The sequence below is a fragment of the Amphiura filiformis genome, chromosome 8 (genome assembly GCF_039555335.1).
Source record: "Amphiura filiformis chromosome 8, Afil_fr2py, whole genome shotgun sequence".
Lineage (NCBI taxonomy): Eukaryota > Metazoa > Echinodermata > Ophiuroidea > Amphilepidida > Amphiuridae > Amphiura > Amphiura filiformis.
The window spans coordinates 26,035,087-26,063,050 of NC_092635.1; the positions used below are offsets into that span (position 1 = coordinate 26,035,087).

The 27,964-nt window shown below is 36.9% G+C and overlaps 1 protein-coding gene across 2 annotated transcripts; it reads right to left on the minus strand.

Annotated features, from left to right (window-relative positions):
• On the minus strand, positions 1 to 27,964 carry LOC140158865 (histone-lysine N-methyltransferase SUV39H2-like). 2 transcript variants are annotated; one of them, XM_072182121.1, is made up of 6 exons: positions 27,860 to 27,964; positions 20,078 to 20,169; positions 15,401 to 16,132; positions 14,373 to 14,525; positions 9,473 to 9,602; positions 1 to 8,015 (listed from the first exon to the last, which is right to left on the minus strand). In XM_072182121.1, exons 1-6 carry the CDS (start codon positions 27,900 to 27,902, stop codon positions 7,924 to 7,926), a joined length of 1,242 nt encoding a protein of 413 aa, XP_072038222.1. In that variant the 5' UTR covers positions 27,903 to 27,964; the 3' UTR covers positions 1 to 7,923. The 2 variants fall into 2 exon arrangements, with proteins under 2 accessions (XP_072038222.1, XP_072038221.1); XM_072182120.1 differs by lacking the exon at positions 27,860 to 27,964 and adding an exon at positions 27,497 to 27,799.

A 27,964-nucleotide genomic window follows, 5' to 3' on the forward strand; every position in this document is an offset into this window, starting at 1 on the left:
TTTACCATTCTCACTTAATTTACTTTAATTCCAACACAATTATTGACACAACTGTTACAATCACAGTGGAATATCATTATCATACCAACATACACATGCAAACAATATTACATTCTGAAATCATCAAGTCTTTGGGGATCATCCTAGTGTAATACAATTAACATGAATCACTTTTATCAGCATAACTCTTTTAGATTATCTTGGTCAGTAGACCAAACATCCTTTGATATTCCTAATGCCCATAATCATAACTAGCAATCGTAGTGTGTGACAAAAAATGGCTGGTGATTAAACACGGGTAGCAATTGTAAAACGCCACCAATGTTCAGGGACTTCAGTCGTGGCCAGTGATGTCGCTACAAAGTTGCCTTGGAGTCAACTGGTTGCTAGCGGTTTCTGATCTATATATAATTTTCTTATAATTGGCCCCTTCACGCCATTGATGATGTGGGGTACACTACACAATCTACCTTGCTTTCAGTTTTAAGCTTCACTAATTCTGGCCTGATTGGAGTTTTATGCCAAGCTAATTCTAGGCAGGAAGGAGCCAATTATAAACAAACTCTATTGGCAGTCACTTTTCCAATTATGTGACAGAAATACCTCATAAATAAAACCCCGCTACACACCTTACAATTGCTAGCATGATATGGGCATTAGAGCAACAGCCGAGCTTTGCAAGCTCTCTGTAATTTTTAAAAGACAACACCTACTTTCGTAAAATCTCATTACAAACCATAAAATAACGATGTTTTATTTGTCAAATTTGACTTGTTTCATATGTTGAATAGGCAAAACAATCAACTCATGTGGTATGTAGGTAAAACCATTGTTATAACATGTATGGACACTCTTAACCCCCTGAGCACTACCTGCCGATCTAACATTGCCTTTGATTGGTCAATTACATGATATCTTCATTTTAATCACCAATCAAAATGGAACTTTGCAAATAATTCACCCCATTTTTTTGTTTGGTGAAATAATTCTAACAATGTTGCTGATTGGTCCAATTGATAATGAAAACTTCTTTTTGACCAATAGGCAGGTAGTTCTCATGGGGTTAAACAGCAAAATGATTGCCCATTCAATATCTGATCAAGTCTTGTGCGGCAAATGTACCTAATCATCTAATCCCTTTTCAATAAAGTAAAACAGGATTTCTCGTTATAATACAGATTTTTTTTTTCATTTTCTTTTAATTTGTTAAAAATAATAAATATATTACATGATACCCAATGGAAGATGTTGCAAACCAATTTGGGTATTGGATCACCACTAAATAAAGCTTTATCATCTAGACTATGGTAAAAAGAATACTATTCAAAAGCAAGAACATAGAAAACACAATTTACAGATAGTTACAGCATCTTTCAGTCATTATGGACTTTTAGAAAAACACACACTCCCACACATCAGATAATAATTTTCAGGCCAAGCAGGTAATTCACTCTAAATCAAAAATATGCTGTCATTGTGGATGAAGTAAAGTAATTCTGATATCCACATAACATAAAACAGCACCACATGTGTTGAGAAGTGATATATAAATACTGGTATGGAGAAATACGCATGATGCCCAAAGATCATTACTATGTAGTAGATTTGTTTTCGGTCTTTGATAACATTTCTTCACTGAAACCCATTACAATTTTAAACTGGTCTTGACTTTGACTCACACCAATGAAAATACATGACAATTCTGACCCATTGGAAAAAAATTGGAAATCATCAGGACCAGAGAAATGTACCGCCAGCATTTGTCAGAAAAATTATTAAATCTAATGAGGACTTGCATTTAGTATACCCATGTTTTGTAGCAAGTGTTATCAACACAATGCATGATGCATACAAATCAAAAGTTGGTTCTTACAATTTGCCGGGAACCCAACGATCAATATCGGTACACTATTTTACCCCAATGAGTGAATATGCGAAATATGCAGAGTCCCAAAATCTCTGGGCTCAATGGCTTACATCTGAAGTACCATAGCGTGACTTGTACAAGAATACTGCAGCCTCAATAATGGCTGCCAACTACACTAAACAGAGAAGTTTGGCACTATTTTGCAACTTTAGCGCATACACTGTGTAAATACAGAAGTGGGGTTATGAAAAGCTATGAAACATCAGCATGTCAATTGTTACCAAAGCCACATATCATTGCAAGATCTTTGTAAGACCCTATTCTTTTCATACAATAAACAAGGTGCAAAACACTTTTCCACCTATCCACGGTTTATTCACTTGTGGTAACAAGTTGTACACGTAAGAGCAATTCCAGTGGCGTTTCATGCTGAATGTACAACGTAACTCCATTTTAGAAAAATTGACTTTTGAAACTCAGCCCAGAAATTAATTATCCAAGTTTATGGAACAAAAACAAAATATATATAAAACTTTCATCACTGTTAGTACAAGTATAGATACCTCTTTGGGATGACTTAAAAACAATTATCCACAAATTCCACAAAATACATTGCGTTTACCACAAAGTACCGTAAATTCATAGCAATGGTAATACTATTCTCTGAACAAAACAAATTAAAATATAAATTTGAACATTTAATTACTCTGACATATGCAATAATAAAAAGTGAATAAGCAATAATCGGTCTTCACAATTAAAATAGTATAGAATATTTCATATTCAATGCAAAGGATTGGCAACACTGGTTAACTATACACTTGAGCCAGTTTCATATTATTTCGTGTTATTTGCAATGCGTAGAGTACCTTTCACACTGATGTGTTCCGTCTCCATGATGGCACACCGATCAACCAATTTCACTTTAGACTTGCACTGAACAGAAGCATTCATTTAAGATTATTTTACAGCTCTTATAAATTCACTTCAAAATTCATTGAAGAGCAAATCGTAGATCTCATCCGCACAGCAAACGAGTAGGGCATAATTGGTCTTTTTATCAGCTCTCCTACTCACCACCAGGAAGAGTAATTTGTAGCTAACTTGCCATTTGCAAATCTCATCAAACCCTACACTGAGGCCCGATCAAAGAGTTCAGATCCAAAGAGTACCGATTCAGAATGGCAAATCCCCATGCATGGAGACAAAAACAGTGTACCTCTGGGATTTATTGGCAAGAGACTGAAATGATCATTTGTCTTTGAGATTGAGCATTACAAAGGTTTGACCAACGCACACTACTCGCCCAACGCAAATGCTTCAAATCAAAGTTTACCGGGCGCATGGCAAAATAATCTAGGCCTGTACACTATTTTGCCTCCATGGGCGATATGCAAAAATGGCCGAGTTAGCTCTCTCTGGGGGTAATCTTTTTGGCCCCAACATACCTTTTAGGATTTACAAGTTTGGGCACCTGCATTACATGACTGCAATCATATAAAGCAATGGTTTCAAATTCATATACAGTGGAGCTTACAAGAAAAAAGATGAAATAAATAAACTTCTGAATACCTCCTGAATACCTTGGGGATCAACGTTTTTTTTAGAATGGTCGATAGCAACAGAGATACGGTGTCACAATATCCCACCTTCTTCGTGCCATTGCCTTGAAACCCCTATAGTCCACCTGACTTCCTCAAAGATGAAGAGTGACGTCAGTGCGTGCTCCAGTGGGCATAGTATTAAATCATGTGTGTTGACTTAAAGAATTGCCATGTTTTACATGAAGTGAAGTAACTGCAACAAAGTAGTGATGTCATCATGTCACTGTTTCAAGGAAGCCAAATGGACTATAATTTTGAGCCCATAACCCTAAATGAGATTGGGACCCACAAGTCAGGAATTCCTTCTTCATACCCTTGTTAAGTACTATCCTAAATTCTACTCCTAATCCTTAAACTATTTAAGGTATGAATATTTTAAAGTTATGCCGTGGCATTTTTGTATGCATTTACAATAAATAATTGCGAGCTGCCTCAGGCATATCATACTAGCATTCGCAGCCTGGGATTTTAAAATTGTTTGTAATAAAATCAAGGGTGAAAATAAGAGAGCTTGAACCATGGGCCACTTTGGCAAACAAGTAGCCCCTGGTTTACCAAGATTGGGAGGAACCAGGGGCCATTTCCAATTACCAAGGGGCCAATAAAAATAAAGATGTGCTGGATGAGTTAATTAAGCACTAGTTGCTTTGAATTTGATATTTTTGGTGCACTATCCAGGGGGCCAGTTTTGTGAGAAAAGTGTCCCCTGGTCAACTACAATTGAGATGGAACCAGGGGCCACTTCAGAGTTTCTGGGGGCCAAACGGCTCCAGTCTCCCACTTAATTTCACCCTTGAATAAAATGCTAGCAGCATTTTCACAATCGCTACCAACCTCCAGTCATGGCTAGCGACGTAGTGACAAAGTTTAAACTAGGGCATGCTAGCAATTTATCGATCGGATATCGGCAATCGCTTTTCTGATCAGCGATGAAATCTACTTTATAAAAATATGCTATGTGAAATGTGATTTCTTAGTATGATATGGCCTTCAGTTGAACATAGTACAATAATTAATCATGCAACTTACATTCAAAATCAAATTCCTTTCAATATGAAATTCTCTTTGTTTTCTCATTTCACGTACCAAATATCAATTCGATATGTCATATACATTAAGGCACAAGTGTGTGACGGATATACATGACCAAAATCCAACACTTTTATATTTTGTCACAAAACATCACTGAGAGTCTATTCAAGGAAGCTACAAGGGAGAATATAGACCACATGTAGTCCTATGCGTAATGCTGCCATATTGGTTCATAATGTGGTCTAAAACGGAACATTCACATACTTATAACTGCAAAAGCTAAAATCATATATTTTGAAAAAGAGAGAGCATAATTTGTTATTTATATATCTTTTCCACTACAGGTGATATCAAATTTGCATACACAGAGATAATAATAAAGTCCAGGGTGAAAAGACTAGAAACATAAGACAAGCAACACAGCTGAGTTCACATTCTTAAATTGCAAACATAGATGAAATTGGAAAGTTGCTTTCTCAATGGGAAATATGGTTTCTGGGAAATGAGAAGTTTTTCACATGTAGGTAGTGTAAGGACTAGAAATGATAGTTCTGGAGATACTGCGGTTCCTGTATCCTGAGGTATATATGCCAAGGTATATAATATCCTGTTATATGAGAAGAAAACAAATAAAATTGAATTGAAGGTTCCACTGGTCTTGTCATGATGGTTACAGGTAAAATAATCGGATTCCAAGTTCTGAGTAAAATTGCTCCACTGGGTGAGATATTGGAAGTAAAAAACATATGGCCCATAACACTTGTTTGTTCATACCATCTAATGAAACATCTCAGGTCTTAAATTCTACTGGTAACAGAAATTATGAGCTTTCTACCGATGCCCAAAATTTCAACTATGATGGTGTACTGTAAGGCTGGCAATAAGGCACTCACACATAAGTGGCTATTGCCAATCAGCATTTATAGCATATCATTTCATATGTATGCGCATCATACTTGATTTTGAAAGTGATTTCAGGTACTACAGCAAACACAACAAGAACATTGGTCTATTTAAGTTGCCAGTCATCCTGTTTCAGTACATCAAAAAGCACCAGATGTTTTAATACGATGGCTTTTGTTAAAATGATTGTTTTTCTTAACCGACTGCAGCACTCACTTGATAGCATTAATGCATCATATAGTAATCAATTTAAGGTTTGCAGCACTTTATGCAAATGTCTCAGATCTGTGTATTGTGTAAGTACCAATTATAGAGCATGATATTTTCACATTTTCGGTCAATGTGACCCTGAATTAAATGTGTGTGAAATTTATAGAACTAGATGGCAGTGATTAGTTATAGTAGCTCAAGTAGTAAGTTTAGTCACTTGGGAGTATAACCTTTCATCATGAAAAAGTAACAACAAATCTATGACCCTAAGGATGACTTCAAAACCCAACTATTAGCGACCTGGCAAAACCAGCCATTAGGCCAGGTTCTATTGTTCCAAACAATAGAACCCAGACCCAATCACCGGTTCTGCCGTAACACAGGTGGTTGTGTTTTGAAGCCATCCCTTATACAATAATCCAACTGGAACTGTAATAAAAATTGAAATGTCAATGATGATGGCGGTATGAACTTACAGCCTTCAAATCTGCTTTCATATCAGATATACTGTTCTCCTGAATCCTTGGGAGGACAAGGTTTTGATTATGTAGTATTGCATAGAGTCTAATGGCTCTGCGGCTCCTTATGGGTCAAACACAAGCATAAAGAGCACTTTTGCAAAAGCAATCTTCATATCAAATCAGCTGACTACTTGAACTTTGGTCTGATATTAGTGAAAGGTAAATTCTTGGAGGACTACACACCAGTTTGCTTCCATTAAACCCGACTTGGAGACACTATCAATGACCTCGGCAAAAGTATTACCATCTGTAGGATTGCTTAAGGAATCGGAAAGCAACGTTTGCACAGTATTTTTTGTGGGACCTGAGAACACATCAGACACACCAAATTGCATTCTGAATACGTGGAATGTCCTTCCATTACCAAATAATTTTGATTTCAGATGAATATTCCTCATATGTGAGACGATCTGGTCCATGGGGGCCAAAGGCGGCAAATTTGAAACTGAGATAAAGGTAAAAATATATAGTAAAAGAACAATAAAATACATAAGAAAATAGAATAAAAAAACTTCATAACTTTAGAACCTAGTATGCTAGACCTTTGGTGTTTTCAGTAATGATAGCCTATTGTATGTATAATGTAATAATTACAGTAACTCAATTTTCAAAAATGCCTCCTTTGGCCCCCATGGACCAGATCGTGTCACATATTCAAAATGCAATTTGATGTGTCTGATGTGCTCTCATGTCCAACAAAAATACTGTGCAAAAGCTGCTATCAGAGTCCTTAAAAGTGATTGATAAGTCAAAATGTTTTTCCCTCATACAAAGAAAATTGCAAAAACAAAGATAACTGCAGTGTTGATAAATATGATTCGCCATTCAAATGCGCTTCCTTATGTCCCTACAAGTGTCCATACAGGCAAACTCCCCAAACATTGACCACAATGTGACATTTAATCCTTATTAGGTCATTTTTGGTCTTATTACTTGCAGGATATGTTAGTACAACCATTCTCTTTATAAAAATGCAAAAATATGGTTTTTGATGATTTGTTGATTTCCTGATAGCAAATCGCTGATAGCGTCTACATACATCCATATCATTTTCAATGTAAATATATCAGTATGAAATATTACAAGAACAATACAATATATATACTCTCATCTTTTCAACAAATTTCTATACAGCTAACTTAGGCCTAAAAAACTTGTTTGATTGGCGTAACCCAACTTATCCTAAATATACTGAGAAAACTGAACATCTTTATTATTTATTTATGAGAGAAAAGAAAAATAAACACCGTAAAGATTTGCCTGAACGGCACATACAGGCTCCATTGAATGACGTAAGTGGTATTTTAGGCACAAAATAAAAGTGCTCTCACCTAAACAATTCCACCAGAAATAGAGACACAGACCCTTATTTTTTGTTTGATTTTTCAGGAGGGAGCTATCTATTTGTACATGAAATTTACCTAAGGCAAAGGAGCCCATGAGCACCATTAGACAGATTTTTCACAATATTATGGATAATAAATACAGAGTGAAAATAAAGAAAATATGCATTTTGGCCATTTCATGATATCCTGCTTGCATCATTGTCGTTCAGTATTTTTTTTAAATCCCGACCTGCCAACCCCAATTTTTTTTAATGTTACACTAATCAAACAATTTTTTAGGCCTTTTCGTCACCCAAACCACTCAAAACATAAATGTTGCAGAGGAGAAAACATATATGTCGCAGGGAAGGAAACGTGCAGTAAGTACTAAATTTAATTTTGATAATTTCTAAATTATATACATATTTGCGTTATATCAATCTATTATGTTCGTGGCGAGGTCAGAAGAGAAAGCCGCGACATGCTTCTGTGCCACACATGCATTTGATTGGCTGAAGCTTTACGCTGCCGAATCTGGACGAGTTGATCTCACCTGCAAAGACAAAAACAAAAGATTATGTTAGAAGAATGCTTTAAATATCAGAATACATATAAAAATACCAACATAACCCTTCCTGGCAGTTCCTGGCATTTTGAAAACTTAATAAATCATGCAAATACTCAGGGGTAAAAAATCCATTTCCTGAAAATCGATGTGGCCCTTGAGTATTTGCACCAGACAAGACAATATACAGACCATGCTCCAACAGACAATGTCCCCCATGCTTTGTATGCTGTGAATTATAGCATATTCATGAGGGCCGATTGTTTGAGTCTAACAAATCATGCCAGTATATTACGCAATAGTGTTGCTTGATTGTAAAAAAATATGTGGTATGTGCGTAGCAGTTTTGTCTCTCGCACTTCATGGAACGATTGGCCCGTGATGCTGGGACTTTACCTGTCAATAGTCTGTATATTTTCTGTGGTTTGCACGCAGTACTTAACAAGTTTGGTTTTACTTCTTAAAGTTAATTTTTTATTACTTCCGTGGTCCGGGTACGCGGTGGTGAATTGTGATCGCGTAGAAGTGACATGGTCACCTACTACACGCCGCGCCGAAGACCAATGGGTTAACTGGCTTGTTGTCAAGTGCGTTGATCAACCTATCAGCGTGATTGTTTATTTCTTCTGTGTGTACGCTCGTCTACGCTTGGCGCACAGCTCGGACCACGGAAGTAATAAAAAATTAACTTTAATTGGGTTTTTTTCTCGCTTAAATTAACTGATCTCCTACCATTTATACTATATTCACAAAATGTCAGCTTTCTTGTGCGATATATGTGATTAAATGTTAAGAAATCTTAATTCGTCTTACACTAATGTTCTGCATGTTTCTTTATCCATCAAATTTTTTTTCTGCTTAGCTCTATATGATTGTATGAAAGAGGGTGGTGTGTTTGTATGTATGTAATTGTTTTTATCAGATAAATTATTAAACTTAAGCCATTACACAAGAGCTCAAAAATCTAAGTTTGGTAGGTATTTAGCAAAATGATCCCGAGGTACCCTATTGCACTTCCAACGAGTGACACCTAAATGTAAAATGTTACTGTTCCCAATTTACATGATAATTCACACGCCAAGAATGTTTACCACCGAATTAAAACCAGAGAACCAGTACTCAGCCGTCATCTTGATACACACATGGAAAATTGGTTGTATTTGTGCTTTGCTAGTGATGTGCCTGAAACTAATCAGTGCTTGTGCGCAAGCTACATGGTACGCTGTACACTGACTGCCTCTAAAGAGCGATGCAATGCGTTATAGTGTGATTAGCACACAGAATTGTTTTCATTCGTTTCTGTGTACCATTGGCAAGGACTTGAATACCCAAATTTTTACTGACTGCGCTATTGCAAATGGCAGTATATAGGGAGTGCTGGTTCTTAATTCTGTGATGTTTACTCGCATCCTCTTTTGGTTTCAAAGTTATACTTATTCCATTACCTGTCATTTGATAGTCAAAGGTGAGCTCTTCCCCAGCAGCAATATCTCTACAAGCAAATAAGGCTATCCTAGGTAGTCTTGGGTCCAATGTATCAATCCATACACCATAAACTACTAGGTTAGGATCGCACTGCAACAGAAAAAAAAATGCAAACATATAATAATGATAATAGCCATAACATGGAAAAAACAGTGGCATGATCAATGGAGAAATCAAATATAATAAACAATAATAGAAATAATAAATTAATAATAATAATAATTATTATTATAATTCATAATACACATAATAAATACAATTTGGTAAGAATGTCAGTGTCTTATAATATGTATTTTATTATTCTGTCGCTTCTAAGATCATTTTAAATTCTCTTGACAAACAATTTTTGATAATACAAATGATTAAACACTAGCATAGTGGGCAGTCCACTTTTTAAAAAGGTCTGCAGGGACTGCCTTTTGAGGAGTGAGAGCAATCACTCCTCTACAGCTCTTCTTAATTGCATGAGTGATTTATAGCTCTTCTAGATGACTCATTAAATTCTTTATGCTTTAATGCCCACAGGTGCAACCAGCTCTTCTAAAGCTTTTCTTGAAGAGACCAGAAGAGCATTCTACAGCTCTTTTCTAATTTTCAAAAGGCAGTCCCTGGTCTGACATTCCAAAGTTGGAATAATAGTGAGAGTTTAAACTTTGTCTGTACAAAAATGGACTGATAATTTTAAGGCAGGAGTAAAATAAAAAATATAGACAACAGTCCCAGATGAGGAAGTCCGAAGATATGATATATTTTTTCCCATTTCAACCTATTTTACAAGTTGACCTCAAATGACCTTTGACCTTAATGTGTGACCTTGAACGCAACTGCTGAAGTCATAAAGGTTCCTATCAGGGGTGAAAATAAGTGGGAGTCCCGTTTGGCCCCCAGAAACCCTAAAATGGCCCCTGGTCCCATCTAAATTTAAGCTGACCAGGGACACTTAAACTGGCCTCCGTCACTATACCCAAAAATTCAATTCCATAGCCATTGATGCATGATGAACTTATCCAGAACAAATATTGGCCCTTGTTGATTAGAAGTGGCCCCTGGTTCCATGAATGAAGTGAACCAGGCGCCATTTTGTGTAAAAAGGAGCCCCTGGTTCATAATTTCTTATTTTCACCCTTGGTTCCTATCATAGAATAATAACACATAGATTAAAATGTTCCATGCCTGTGCTCTCTAAGCATACTTGAATTCAGCTGATGCCTTTACAGAGTTCAGACCTGGTGACATCGCTCATCTTACGCGCAAAGTTTTTTTTGTACTGCACGCTCATGCTATTTGCGCTATTTTTGAGTTCACTCACGCACACCTGACTTAGCGACGACCCCCACAAGCAACATGCCCATATTCCAAAGTATGGTTCCTAACTAGCTATGGCCCAGGTTTGATATAAACTTGGATTGATTGAGCCCATATTTATTTTTAAAACTCATAGCGAGACGATAAATATTCAGCGTAAAGCATGCAATTTATCATTATTAGCTTTTGGATGCAATATTTTCACACACTTGGATTCATCAAAACATAATATGGTTGCAATTGAATTTGAACTGAGCAGGGGTGTGATTTTCGGGTAATTTTGTGCCCGGGTACCCGGCGCGTTTCTCGGGCGAGTAACCGGGTACCCGAAATTGCAACAACAAAAAAATTGATTTTTTAAATATTTTTTTTTAAAGTTATTTTTCCCGTTGTTTTAGTGTCCCCGACCTAGACCTAAATGCTAGGATCATTCATGGTTGACCTAAAAAAACCAAAAAACTTTCTTTAAATTTTTTTTGATTGGTAGAGGACGCCTGGTTTAGGGTTCCAGGAAGTAAACGTCCCCCATTTATCACAAAATATCAATTTTCTTATTAAAAACACAAACATCGTGCAAAATTTTTTTTTTTTTCAACCATGTATGATCCTAGCATTTAGGTCTAGGTCCAGAGACACTACAAAACTGAAAAAACAAAAACTAAAAAAAACCAAAAACTAAAAAAAAAACAAAACAAAATTTTTTTTTTTATAAATTTCGGGTACCCGGGCCGGGAATTTCCTGCCCGGGTAACAGGATTCTCGGGCGGGACTCGAATTCCCGGGACTCACTCACACCCTTACATATGAGTCCAGATTTTGTCATTTTCAGCCTATTTACAAGTTTACCTCAAATGACCTTTGACCTCAGTGTGACCTTGGATATTACCAATACATATAGGTACCCATAATGCACCTATGAACCACATTTGATATCAAATTTGATCGGTTGAGCCCATATTTATTGGTCGAGCTATGAGTTTTAAAATTAACTCATAGCGAAACCAATCAATATTGGGCGTAAAGCATCCAATTTTTTCATTATGTTTTGGATCTAATATTTTCACACACTTGGAACCATCCAAACATAATAATGGTTGAAATAGGATTTAATAAACTGTTCACATGAGACCAAATTTTAACCAAGTCTTACATAATGCTTTTTACAAGATGACCTCAAATGACCTTTGTATATGACCTTGAACACAAATAATATGAATGATCCCATAGTGTAGCTATGACCCAAGTTGGGTTGCAATTATAGGATCTCAACTGTTCATATGACACCAAACAGACACACACACTGCCTGACTGACACACACAAATATGCTTGTTTTTGTGCAACTGCAGTGTATCCCATGATAATCATGCACATGTTATTATGTAATGCATAAAATGCTGGTTTTGAATATCACATCAGTATCAAAATTATGGTAGTTCTCAGACATCCTTGCCAATTTAAATATTGATTTATTTGTTCGTTTGATTTTCTAATTGAAGAGTATCTGAATTCTATGTTTAGTAAATTATCATTTTTGGTTTTAGACCCATACCACCGCAGCTAAGTAAACAACAAAGCATGTCTAGAAAATCCCACAGTTGAATTTGACTCTGTACCCTCTACTGACTTCCAGCTACAATTATCTTTCTTAATTATTAACAGTTAAATTAATATTGTATAGGGCCACGCGTTTTGAACTCGCCACCCAAAAATGGTGGCGTTGTTACGCTTTTCCAAATCGAGACTCGTCCAAATTGTTATATCTCTGCTTACACAAAAGGTATTGAAGTGTGTTTGGTGTCATTTTGTAACTAAATGAGTGCTCTAACAGACCTCCAAAGGAGAATTGTTTATCAGCTAAGATAGTGGAGTTAGAGTTGTTTGAGTTCAGAATGACCGAGGTGGCGGATGAGGCGGTGGCGGATGAGGCGGTGGCGGTATGTGCAAAGTCTATGGGAAATAAAGCTTTTATGTGTGCATGTTGAATCAACTGATCATATCTTTGCATCCATATGGGCTACAGACATGGTTAAGAGCTCTTTTGAAAGATTATTAATTCTGCTGATTGTTTTTAATCATTTTGAACTCTTTATGATTGGTCTAATCTATAAAATGCAAACTTTTATGTACAAAACTTCCCGTTTTCATATTGAACACTGTATAAGCAATGCGGATGTCTTCAAAATCTAAAAGTTGCTGTAAATTTTTATTTACTTATCCTATCATAGTCAAAGTTTACATTTTCTGAGAGGAAATTTGATGAGGAATCTAAATATGGACTTACTTTTTTTTTATGGGTTAGGGCCCTTAGGGGTAAAATGTTTCAGTTCAAAATATGTTGAATTGTAAAAAAATTTGAACATATTTTGGGACACCCTGTATTCCGAGATTACCAAACAGCTGTGATTTTTTTCTTCCAAAGTCAGTAGGCTCCCCTAACCTCTAACCAAATCAATGTTGTTTACTTTCAGTTTATAACTGCAAGTTAGTAATAAGCAATGCATTAAGTGACCCATTTTTATTTGGATTTTTTTATTCCACCCTGTATAACTTCAAGGTCACCCTGTACAATGAGTTGAAATGTGTATATTTAAATTGCTTTTGCCTTCAGCTTTCCAAAAATGTATACTTTTGCTGGTTTGGGGTTGATAGTTGGGGAGATATTCTAATTTGAAACTTGATTGGTGTAAAAATTCATATTTGTGATGTAACGCTAAGGGTGGCGAGTTCAAAACACGTGGCCATATAGACTATACACTGTCACTGACTTGTCCATTCACAGTACAAAAGTACTTGTACATCTCACTTCCTGTAATTGCACTCTATGGTCTATGCACAAATTGTGTACCTTGCACAAATTGAAACCGATATCATCAACTGCGGTTAGGAAAACGGAAACCAACTTGGATGAATTCTCTGAATCCCCAGTGAATGGACTAAGCCTTTTATGAACAAGATCGCACAAAATGTTTTGAAACTGACCTTCACAGTAAAATCAATTATGATTCAGTTATGAAGACAAAGCTGACAATTTAAAGTTAATTTTGAATACCTTTACCCCCTCCGCTCACAAAAAAACAACCCAAAAAACATTTTCTACACTGACCATGTCTGTAGACCTTTTTATGTTTTGGATGTCCTGATATAAAATTACCGCTTCCCTTTTTATTATGATATAGTGGCAATGAATGGTGCAGTTATTCCCATTATGTAGTAAATCTCTATTCCTTAAAATTGTTACATGTATGACTACTACTATAGAAAAATTTATTTAATTTGTGTACATGGTACATTCCACTACACTTGTTACTCAGCGACTAATCATGCTAATACACAAGCATACAACGCTACTCTACGCGACCAGAGGTGCAAGGTATCTGCGTACAACAGCTTACTACGCACAGCCACGCAAAGAGTATGTTCCACGATGTACACAAATTAATAATCTTTCTATATAGTGGATTCACACTGCATCTTGTGGAAATAATTTCTTTGTTACTCCATGAACAACATTTACATTCATTAGAAAATAATTGAGAATCCTTGATCATACTTACAGAGTGATTGACGAAGTGCGACACATTGCCATAGCGACCGGCATCTACTGTAAATGGGCAGTCGCCATCGTTGTAATCTAGGTCAAATAAATAAGTCCTGCCGTTAGCATCGTATACTCTGCCTCGTCTCTCTGCCTCTTCATTGGAAATCACCTGTAAACAAATACCATACACATATGCCAATAAAAAATAACCAACTACTTTTCCAGCTACTCAATTGAGTATTTTAAAATGGGGGAAAAACAAGTTAAAATATTGATATTTTAAAAGTATCATTGCACAAGCACAGTTAGAATTGTTGTGAACAAATTGTTGCATAGCTTGAAAATTAATCAAGAATATCAGTCCCTGTTGAGTTCACATATGCACAATGTCCACAGTTAAGACACAATATGAGGACAGTCAGAATGTACTACAAAGGTTGGACTTTTGCGTGATTTTCTAAAAAAAAAAAACAGAAATGTGATAAGCTTTATAAATATAGGCTAAAAAATGTGAAATACAAATTCACTCCCGGAGTCCCGGCATATTCTTAACACAAAGATTGGCTTACTTCTGGTTCAATTTCCGAGTAAATGAGTTGAAATCTAACATGGCTGCACCCATGTCACCGAGTGTTGTCATAATTTATCCATTAATGTGGGACGAAATTGAATCCAACAACTTGTACATTTTGATGCAAAAATATGATTAACTTCGTTCTTCAAATAACAACTACAAGTATGGAATTTGAACCTGGAAGTGAGACTATATTGGGCTATTTTCAGCCAATACGCTTACATGATTCCATACCTCAGATTTAAAAAAAAGTGCAATGGACATCAAAAACCACAATGGACGTCAAAAACACAATTTTTGGGGTAAAGAACATGATTGCACAAAAGCCTTAACCTTTTGTATTGTGTCTGCCTTTCGCAGAGTTGAAACTCGGGTCCTGTTGGACATAACATAATAGACATGTATTGGAAGGCCAGGAAGACCTGGGTTATATCCAATGTGTGCAGGGGAAAAAACAACACTTGCCTTACCTCACCAACATATTCCATAACAAATGAATTCTTCTTAATGTCTTGTAGCGTTTTCACACCCCAGCCACATCCATTGTTTGTTCTGAACACAGAAACCTTAAAACGGCGCCCTCTTTGCACAACTCTATTAGGACACCTTGGCCCACATCGACATCGTTTATTACACTCGTAGATGGGTGTTCCTGGTGGTACTTTCACTCTCCCATTTTTGTGATATGGATTATGGGATCCACTGTTTTTTGGACAACATTGTGGTCCCCCATCTTCATAACAGTCTTCACATTCACAGCCCACCAAAGGGTCTTTTGGAATTTCTAGTTCACCCACTGCCTTGTAGTCTATAATGTATGTAAAATCTTGGGGTGGGCCTTCGGCATCCACATCGTTTTCTACAATTATTTTAGCCTCTTTCTTTGGCTTACTCGTCATGTTCATATCATCTTCCCACTTTTGTAACGATCGTTTTGCAAGGGCTTTTTTCGCAGCAAAATCAAGTGGCATCAACTCGTGGTCGACAAGAGACTCCAACTTAGCAAATTTCTTGCTCATCTCAAGGTGTTCCTCCGACCTTTGCCTCTTGCGTTTATACTGCTTACGATTAAGCTTTTCGATCTTCAAGTGTTTGTGGAATTTCTTGATTCTTTTGTTACATCCTGTCAAGTTGTCTTTAGGTTCCCAGGTATTTTGATCGGTGGGATATCCTTTCCACTTCACTTGGTACCACTCCTTTCCCTGTATTGAAAAAAGGAAACAATTTGTGTTTATTTTCTTCTTCTTCCTCTAAGAGCGGGCAACTCCTGAATATGACATACAATTTAGAGAACATACATTCTATCACTTTAAGGGCTGGGGTATGAACGTTTGGACAGTATTTATTTTGAGACATTAGAGCACATCAGACATATCGAATTGCATTCTGAATCGAAGAATGTCATTCTGATATCAAATAATTTTGATTTTTGAAATTCGCAATTTAATACACATTTTATGGCAAATCATTAAAATTGATATTTTTGATTTTTAACAGTACTTGAAGTAAACTTTATAAATCTGATGATTGATACTTAAAGTGTATGTAGGTGGGATGAAAAGCCGACGATCAATTGAAAATGTTGACCTTTCGTATTGAAGATATGGATTTTTTTTACCCAAAACACCAAAAAAAATTAGGTCTTTTTGGAAAAAAAATCCATATCTTCAATATGAAAGGTCAAAATTTTCAATTGACCGTAAACTTTTCCTCCTGCTACATACACTTTAAGAATATATCATTAGATTTATATAATTTACCGAGGACTGTTATATATCAAAATTTGAAAAATATCAAATTTTTATAATTTGCCATAAAATTTGTATTATATTGTGATTTTCAAAAAATGAAAATTATTTGATATCAGAAAGACATGCTTCAGTATTCAGAATACAATTCGATAGGTCTGAGGTGCTCTCATGTCCCACAAAAAATACTGTCGAAACGCAATAAACGCTCATTTTAGATCCCTTAAGCAAGTAATGGGTACATAATAAAAGAGGTTCCTCTTGTACACTTGTAACTTAAGCCCAGGAAGTGTACAGTGTGGTAAATAAGCAAAAATGACCACGGGCCATTTGGGCCCTTGTTCTTGAATCTTTATGGGCCCTCACAAACTTTTGCGGGCCCGAATAAATTGAGAGTGGAAAATAAACGCTTTTTTTGAAAAAATCAGCATTTAAAATGAATCTCCATTATGAATTAGTGTAGTATGGACGATGTCTTGGAAGATTTTTTGTATTTTCAGTACCGTTTTTCAGTAAGCTTAAATTTATTTATTTATTTACTTATTTTTTTCATGGGCCAGTCGGGCCCTCATGGCACATTTTCGTCGCGCCTGCATTGATTTTCACGGGCTATGGGCCCCCGGGCCCGCCTTATTTACCACGCTGGAAGTGTAGCACTAAAGTACCCTATTGGGAGCTGGCAACTGACGAAAACTGTGACAATTCAACAGTTTAACAGAAAAAACTAAACAAATTTTTTGAAATAAAAAAAAAATATCTGCATTTCTTTTTCTTCAAATTGCGTGATTTTACAAATGCGCGCGCAAGCTTTGAGATAAACCTTTTTTTTTTGGCCTAATAATACCAGTACACATTTCATCTTGTCAAAAGTTATTTATTGACCATCTTGGGCTTCGCCATCTCCAGAATGGTCGAAACTGTCAGGTCAGTAAATAACTTTTGGTTTTGACAAGACGAAATGGATGAGGCTTTTCTACAAACCTAATGAACCTCTTAGGTCCATATGCACAAAAGAGTTAGACCGGGTCTAAAGTTAGACCTGGTCTAAGGGGAATTTAGTACCAGGAGAAAGGACATTTTCCTTAACATTTTCTTAAGTTATTTTGTATTATTTTTGAACTTTGCATTTAAATCTTTAAAATTTGCAAGCTACTCTAGGAAGGAAATAAGAGTAAAGGACCATTCCTGATGAAACAAAATTCCACTTAGACCAGGTCTAACTTTAGACCCGGTCTAACTCTTTTGTACATATGGACCTCATAGTCTTATAGAATAAATAAAATTTATATTAAACATCTTGCATACGGTATACATTTTCACTATATCCTTGCTAAAAAGGTAAAGGAGTTTAACCTGCATTTTTTTTACAGGACGGAGTGCCCATCACTCTTTTGTTAGTGATAGGCCAGACTTCACCGTGAAATTTTGCCGGGGCTCAAACCGGCAACCTTCTGATTATGCATCAGAGCCCATTCCACTCAGCCATCGAGCACCTCATTGCTATTCATACCAGGGATGTCTATTCTTCCAAATAATTTAAATTATTCCCCCGGCCTACCATGCTGTAACCAAATCCTTTCCCAGATTCTTCCCCATTCTGAACCCCACAGAAATGGACCTAAAAGGGAAAATATTAATTCATCAGTATAATTGACATCAACTTGATCTAACTCCTCAAATGACTAGTTTGTCTTATTCTTATTCAAACCTCAACTTCTTCCCAAGATGGTACACACTGGACACTGGACTATGCAGTGTGCGTTTTAAGGAAAAAAATCTGGTCATCCGCCGGATGACCATGCCATGAAATCTGGTCATCCGCCAAAATTTTTGGTCATCCGTATATTATCCCCAAATTCGAATTGAAACTTGCTTCGCCATTTTTTCTCAACGCACGCGTGCGGCGACGTTGAAACAACGTTTTGCTGTCAAACTGTCACGACCTCAAAGACACAGTTCCAAACAAGCATAATTGCGTGGAAGCAATGTTCAGTGTAGTGTATCATTTACAGATTCCTTTTAACAGGCCAAAGGTCAACGAAATAATAACACAATCACAAAGACACAGTACGAGTACGGAGTAACAGAAATCTGCACAGTGCACACTAATTATAATCGAGCCCAAACTAGGTATGTGGGGATGCGGCGGTGTGAAAGCGAAATACGAAGACTTCCGGGATGGATGTTATCATGTTCCATACACGACCGTGCGTAAGCTTAATGATTTTAAATTGACTTTATCGAACAATTACTATTTCAATTAGTTGGCGATTTTAGCTTTAAAATCATGGAAAACTGATTGGGAAAACTGAGATATAATTACGTTTTAAATTAATTTTGATGAGGAATCGTAGGACATCGTTTCAGACACTGTAATGGTGAAAAATATGTGGGCGTCCGCCGGATAACCGGCAGTGAATTTCTGGTAATCCGACGGCAATTTTGGCCGTCAGGACGCCCGGATTACCACTTAAAACGAACACTGGGACTATGGCATCAAGGAAAAGATGAATGGTTCAAAGGGAAGACAGATTCAGGGTTGCAAACTTCTAGCTTATTTATCATGTTTATTATAAAGCTGATAAGTCCGCTTAGAATGTTAAATTCTAGAGGGTACCAGTAGTTTAATGGCAGTCTTAATTCCTGCTGGAAATTCTTCTTTGACATTTAGAGACCATTTACAAAATGTTCTAAGTGAGCAAATTTAGCACTCCACTTTGACTTGATCCCTGGAGAGTGGATAACTGGATATATACTGGTACCACTACCCAGGGTAGGCCTGTTATCGACACATGATTTCTAAGTCAACACTTTGTCGGGGGAAAAAATACGACAATCGACACATGTCGAAACTCGTAATGAGATTTTAAAATGCTGAAAAAAGTCGATAGATAAGCTTAAAAGCATGCCGATATAAGTTACGATTGTCGACTTCCGGTGTAAACATACTTCCTGGTTCGTTCTACTTCCGGGTTCGGGTCAACTTTGAGAGGTAATTTTCGACTTTCCGATGAAATTTATTTTGACATGTCGGATTTAGGGTCATATCGACGATAATACATGTACGACGGTCGATAATAGGCCTAACCCAGGGCACCCGTCCGTAAATCACAAGAGGTACCTGGGCACAAAATTACCCGAAAAGCCCTGACTAGTTGCAATACTCTTTGCAGCAGAAGTGACAGAATAGTTACACCGCTTTTTATAATATAATATCTTTCATTTTCGTTAACGGGGTTATCGGAGACCCACTTCAAAGTGATTTAGTTCGCTATTAGGGAATCCGCCAGGGACCCCGTTGACTATTTGTATTTTTTTTTGTTGCTTTTTTCTGCTATTGTATGTATGTTTGCCTAGATTATCAATAAATCAAATCAAATCAAATGTACACACACTTACAGCTTCATCTTTGACATAATCCACAACAGCTTCTACTTCGTATTCTTCACCTGATGGAGTCGCTTCATCCTTTTCCATTGTTAATTCTTTGCCTTGAAAATTAAATCAAAAACAAACATTATTATTACCATGATTATGGAATAGGCCTGTCACGTTTACCTGTGTAGACAGACGGCCGTTTACATGATTTGAACGCAAAATTTGTGACAATTTGCTCAGTGCTCACTTTTTGTGGGGTTCATATGTTAAAACCAATGGCCCAAATTCGGGTCCACAAAAATTTGTGAGGGCCCTCAAACATTTAAGATCAAGGGCCCAAATGGCTCTCATAAATTCTGGCTCATTTCGTGGCCTGATTGAAAACATGGTGAAACAATACAAAACATTTGATTTTTTATCAGGGGAATAAACTCCCAATTAAAGCAAATTGGTGTTTTCTATCTTGCTATGCATAGATCTGGAGAAAATTGGCTGGCCCTGCACAATCCAAGGATTTTGCGAGGGTGTCCACTGTCCAGTCACAGATATTGGAACACATGTGGTCCAGTTCCAATAATTGGAACTCCCAGCTCTGATTAGGAGTTCTAACTCCAAGTAGTGTTGTGTGTGCCACCACGGTTCCATTGTATGCATACATGTACTTAGCTGTCAGGAGGCATATAAATGAAGAAATCTTTGTTCTACAAATGATTGAAAATTACACACTTGTAATCTTTTTCCCCACAAAATATGATATATATGAAAACACAGGTAAAGCAATGACATTGTATGAATATATAGATCAAACAGGTTGTCAATCATTGTCAATATTATTAATATTTTGTGACATTTTTTATCATGATATACTATCCGGAGACGTGCATTTCCTAAATGGCGATTATTGTATCTGTTACTGTGTAGAATTTAAACTACCTCCCGAAATCTTACCGTTTATGAACCTTATGCAACTCTAAATACAGATTGGATTCATTTCCTAAGAGAAAAAATAATAATCTCAACATACATGTCCATTGTCCAATTTGGGAAAGAATACAATGCTGAAAAGTGTGAATTTCTGTGAAATTATGATCCAAAGTTGGTGCTCCACGGAGCAGTTTTCCGCTGACCAAGTGACTCGGACGACGCCATTTATCGTCTGCTATAGCATGGGCTCTCGTTTTAACTTGTATATTCTCGCCCAACTCATGAATATTTTATTATTATTTTACGTCATCAACTGAAGCAAAATTTTGCGATCTTTCCAGTCATACCACACAAGTAGTGCCTTACTATTACGTAGGCACGATTTTGGGGGTCCATCGCGATTTTGGTGGTCCATCGTGAATTTTGAGAATTTTGCCAAACACACTACTTTTCAATGTAAATTAACCAATAATAACCTTTTTACAACATAATAGGCTTCCCGTTATTTTAGTGTGCGTCATTGCGTCCAGATAATAAAAGCCCCAAAATTTTGACCCACCTGCTGAGAATTGAAGTAAATTCTGCAATATTTGTAAATGCAACGTCAGGAAATCGTGCACTTTTTGCATGCTTTCCGAACGATCGCTGGCCTGATGGTGGGGAAGTCCCGATTGATTTGTTTACAACCAAGCACGTGCCGCTAACGTGCGGTTAATGTTTATTTAATTATTTATCACAACCTGACAATATTCAATTTTTAATATTTTAAGTTTATTTTCTCATAAATAATCTAGGTTTCCTTTATTAGTATTATTATTACGATGAATAAAAGCAATTTTAAAGACAAAATCCAAATGATAACCCCTTTTTCGTATTATTTGTGGTAGCGTGTGTACGTTTTAGTTTTTGTAGCATCAACACCATGTTAATTTAAAAAAAGAAATGCGGAAGTGAAAGAACGAACGAAAATTGCTCAAGATTGACAGACTTTGCTCATGTTTTGCACCTGTTTTTGACCACGTTTGGGACCAAAACTGACACAGAAATGAGAAAAATTATCATTAGCGAACGGAGATGGAATATCACGGCGAAAATGCACTTTTATTTTTTTTAACAATCAACATTTGATGAGGTGTAGACCCGGGGTACGTGTGTATCGTCATAATCGTGAATTTAAATACTGGAAAACGCATTTTCGCGCTTTTTGACTTGAATTTTCGCGCATTATAAAAAACCGGCCGCGCATTTTGCCGTTTTAAATCGCGCGAAACTCCGGTGCCTACTATTACGCTGCCTTTCGTATTCGCCGAGGAGGACAATTTCGACCTCCTCGTTTGTTTACAAACAGAGAGGTAGACAAAGGGCCTGTCAAAACTGTTCCGCTTGTCCAAATACTCAAGTATCAAAAGGATGGTCCACAATAGAGTGATTCACGCATAACATGAATAGGGGATTAAAAACTGTGAAGTAGGACCATGTGCTTCTTTTGTCCAATTTGGCATCAAGATTTCGAATGGAAACAGTTCAGACCCAGAACACGATCATGTCAGAAATTAATATTTTGTTCTGGGTCTGATTATTCGGACTACCACACAAGATATCATTTGATCACAAAAAATGGTGAAAATCCCTGTTTCTTGTAGCGTGAATTTCGATAAGTTTTTACTACATTTTTAACATCAAAATTGTGTAAATTACTCATAAAATATTAAGATTCATTGCATTTTTGTTCAGGTGATTTAATGAAACTTTTGTAAAGCTTTAATTAATACTGGCACTGGCAGTTTCATCCACAGATTCGTGCGGTTGCCACATTATGACATGCTATTTTACTGTGTTATTGATTGAATGCTGCATGTTTCCATTTCATATCTACACCAGAAGTTGACCTGTTAGACAGAAATGTGTCATCGTCAAAAGGGAAAATGAGCTAACTCCCTTATACTTTGGTCTGGGCTTTCACCATTCTCTTTCTTTTTTGATGCTCTTTCCAGGGATACCAAATTTGTTGGGGTTAGTTGAAGAAATCCAAAATCCACCAGACTCGCTACAACTTGAGATGCTCAGGACAATTGTTCAATAATGTTTGAAATTTGTAGTCAGTAGTCTACAACTGGACTGAAGGGTGTCCCCTGACAGATGCGAGAAACGGGTATAATTAAAGTGCAATATGGATGGAACAACTGTCCTCAACTGAGAATAAATGATGGACTATAAGGCCATGGGAATTGAAGTAGTAGATTTGCGTCCAGAACTTTTTGAAATCCCACACGTTTTTTTTTTCATAATTTCTATTCTATATTTAGGCACAAACGAACTACCCCCATTCACGCTGTACAAAGTTAGAAGTAAAGGAGCCGGTTAGCACGCCAGGCACCACAAAGCATGCAAAGTGCATAGCATCGGAATTTTGGTGATCCCCGTCATCTTTTTTACCGTTTGAGGCAGTATCACGCTGCTCATTAAATATTCATGAACCCAATCACGTCACATTCACATGGTCTTAATCGGTAGCTCGGAGTGGTTGGGATTGACCAGGCACGTTTTTATGAATGAAATTATGACCTTAACAGGGTCAGGCATTCACTGCATTAGCATATTCATGTGGTTTTTTTTTCAAGATGGCTGCTGGCTACAGGCGTTGCCTGGCCTGTCATGCTTGTTGTACTGAACTACACGCCGGGCGCGGGTGAACAGCCAACACGGGTGAACAACATCATTGCAGACTCACTTTCACGGTTTTTACGACTGTTTTACCAACTTCAAACTTGCTGATTTTATGTTTGAAAGCCATTCTTTCTTGTTTCTGGTAAATAATGAAATTTTTTGCAAATAATGAAAAAATATGCGGTAGGTAGGCCCCGGCAAAAAACGCAATTTTTTGAAGTAAAAAACGAGATCCAAAATTTTGAAAAGCGAGATTTCCCCCGAAAAACGGCACAAGAAGCTTTCAAAACGCCCGAAAATGCGAAAAAGAAAAAAAAATCCAAAAATTTGCTGCCCTCTATTGTCAGAACAATGTTTAGATGTAAATAACAAACCTGCTGACAAAAATTTGACCTTGAATTATGTTTTATAGTCAAAATATTCCAGTAATTCAATAAATATAATGATATTTGGCCCAAACTTGAACTCATTTGAAATGAAATGTCAGTTTTATTGAGTAAAGGATGGCTTTTCACTCGACCTTGTGCTTGCAATGCTGTTGAATTCTGCACTTTGGCGAAGTTGGAACTGCATTTTAATGGAATTTGGCGAACTTTTATGGCATAAAGCAACATTTTTATAGTAAGTGCACTGCTTGGAAACTTTTTTAAAAAGCGAGATAATTGATTACCGTACTGACGTGAGTATAGTCCCACCTTCGAGTAAAGTCCCACCCCCAAATTTTCGAAAAATCTCAGAAATTAAAAAAAATTTTTTTTTTTTTTTTTAAGTTATTTATTTTTTCGGCTTTGGAGTGTCCCAGGACCTAGACCTAAATGCTAGGATTATTCATGGTTGACCTAAAAAAAAAAATTAAAAAAAAAAAAAAATTTCAAGATGTTTTGTATTTTTTAATCTATATGAAAATTGATACTTGGTATTCATGTCATAATCTATTAATGATTTCAAAATGCATTCAAATTCAATGCATTTTGAAATCATTAATAGACTATGACATGAATACAAATGATCAAATTTCATAAAAATACAAAATATCTTGAATTTTTTTTTTTTTTTTTTTTTGAAATTGAGTATAGTCCCACCCCCAATTTTGAAAAATGTTCACCCAAAAACGGGTGGGACTATACTCGCGTCATCACGGTAATAGCGAGAATCACGGCGTGAAAAGCGAGATCGCGTTTTTTGCCGGGCCTTAGCGGTAGGTTTTGGAGCATGCGGGCAGAGGACGCAAATCTACTACTTTAATTCCCATGGCCTAAATCAAATGTCATGAATATTTTGCAGTTTTCCTTTTAAATTACAAACAATAATAAGCGTAACCATCCAGCGCATATTTGCGCGCGAATGCCAACACAAACTCAGGAAAGCCTTAAAGGAGGATTTCGTGATCCTAGCATCCTCTTTTTATGACATTTTTCAGTAGATATCCACGAAAAAAGCTTATTTCCAAAATTTCAGTTGATTCCGATTTTGCGTTTGCCAGTTATGCATGATTATGTGTATTACACTGCTCCATTGACATTAGACAATGTGTTGTAATTTCGTTCTGGTGCACCAGAACGAAATTCAAATTTGGCGATATTTTTGGTAAACAAATTTTCTGCAAGAAATATTTGGTACATAAACATTATGTAGCCAGAGGTATCCAGCAGAGATGTCAACAAGTCATTTTTTGCAAGTCAAGTCCAAGTCACAAGTCCTTTTGTCCAAGTCACTCCCAAGTAAGTCAAGTCATTTTGAAAAAGTTGCAAGTCAAGTCAAGTCACAAAATCACAAGTCAAGTCACAAGTAGGCCTGGCATTTTCGGGTAATTTTGTACCCGGGTACCGGCGCATTTTTAGGGCGGGTAACGGGTACCCAAAATGCATTCAAATTCAATGCATTTTGAAATCATTAATAGACTATGACATGAATACAAGTTATCAATTTTCATATTAAAAATAACAAAACATCTTGATTTTTTATATTTTTAGGTCAACCATGAGTGATCCTAGCATTTAGGTCTAGGTCCAGGGACAGGTCCAGGGACACTACAAAATTTTTTTATTTTTTTTAATTTTTTTTTTTAAATTTTGGGTACCGGGTACCCGGGCAGGGTATTTCCTACCCGGTCATGTCATCTCGGGCGGGTACCCGCTAGTCCGCCTGAAAATGCCAGCCTTAGTCACAATTTGTCACAAGTCACTACAAGTCTATTCACCAGTTGGTCATTGAGTTTTGGAGTACAGTAATAACGAAGTCTGATGCACTAATCACTACAATAGTGAAGCTTATTATAATTGTATACAATGGTCACTTGTATAGTTCAAGAACAAGTTAATTTAACTCAATTTGTTTTTGCCAAGTTTTGTGTTTCATATTTGTAGAAAAAATATGAATTATCTAATATGAATATATGTTTTCCCTTTCCCAACCTCAGACTTGTGTTGGTGACAAGTCATTTTTGTCAAGTCCAAGTCCAAGTCATTTTGTCTAAGTCACAAGTAAGTCAAGTCATTTTGCAAAAGTTGCAAGTCAAGTCCCAAAAATAGTGACTCGAGTCAGACTCAAGTCCAAGTCACACGACTCAAGTCTACATCTCTCCAGTGGTGTAAAAATCTCAACTTTTTTTGGGAAAAGTGGGGGGATGAGGCTGTGGATTACCCTGTGTAAAGATAGTCACTTGTGCTGAGCATGAAATTGGTCACTTATCGCTCACTGTTCAAAATGTGACATCTACACCAATTACAGTCCCCGAAACTGTCTACTTTTTAGCCGACCTCAATTCCGAAACATTTAGTGATAGTTAAAAATGCGATCCCCAACCCTTTGGTTACCTTTGGACGAATTTTTGAAATCTCCATGAGTCTCCGTGTCTGAAATTCCCTGTGTCTGAAATTCCCCGGTACAAACATCGAAAATGTCGCAATTCTCAGTTCTCGGTGATGATACTATATCCGCATCGCTGTTTTCATACATGAATATGCATATCTCTGACCCCTGTTAAGCCTCCAGCATACTTTCCTGCCGCTTGCCGCTGCGGCAAGCGGCAGGGCGTTTCAACCAATGACTTGCCTTTATTGTGTCCGTTTGTCTGCAATGCGCGTGCGCCACGCCGCTCAGCGGCAAGCGGCAGGGTAGTATGAAACCAGCATAAGGTCAAAAACGTGGCGTTGATTTCAACCAATCCGATCCCCCGTTTAATAAGCAGCTTGATACTGACGTCATATCTGAGGTGACCAGGAGGCAGGAGCTACCATTTTGGTAAACTGAACTCGACTCGTATGCGTTCTTTTGGTTCACATAAATCGAACAAAATTTTCAATAACGGGTAATAAATAGTATGATTTCAATTTTTTATTAATGAAGTTACTTGTAGTTTTGAGGAATGACAAAGTTGTTTTTGGAAACTTAGATGTTTGTTTCAACTGATGATGTAGGATCGCAAGGTGAGTGAATTCGTGAAGAGATTTGCTTGTTTGAGTGATAGTAGGATACGGGATGTAGGCTAGTCCTCTGTGTTTGACCGGCTCCGACGTCTCAATTCACAACGTCTCAATTCGTACCTGCTTACCAGACAGCAATACTGCGTATTGCTGTATGGAACCAGATATAGCTGTGGATCACATTCACGAAATGCCCCTTTAATTGTAAAAACATTGTAAAAAGGACCTTGCAAAAAATTACATTTTATCATTGACATTCTGCAGTCTACATGTCTACTCCGCATGCTCATGAATCATGAATGTAAAATATGTGCATGTGCAGTGTGTACAACTACAAGTCAAGTGTATCACCAGGAAAGTTGAGAATTGCACACGTTCATGTTGTTGATTCACTGACACTGTATCAACTCAACTGTTAACTTACACAAATGTTCACCAGGTCCAGGAAGTTTATCATAAATTAACAATACTGTAGTGCTGTATATGCAAACGCTATAACTGTATAAGGAGACACTTCCTAAATAAATAAGCTTATCTCGGCTCGGCCACAGGATTCGTTTTAAATTTAACTGATACAGTGAACAGAGCAGAGTGCAGTCCATGCAGTCAGTGCAGTTGAATGGCATGATCAATAACACACGTTACAAACACGGCTTCGGTTACGTGGCATGCTTCATATTTACTGTGCCATGAACTACAAATATTCTTTGACTCTGTTACAATCAAACTAGTGTTTTATAAATTGAATAAATAAATTAACACATTTAGATAACATTCTCGAACATACCCCCTCCACCAGCTGACAAAATTTTACCCGCGTTGTCCTCCATTTTGGATTTCACCGCGGCTTTGTGATTGGTCAGGTGTGAAGAAGAGACGGAATAGTACAGGC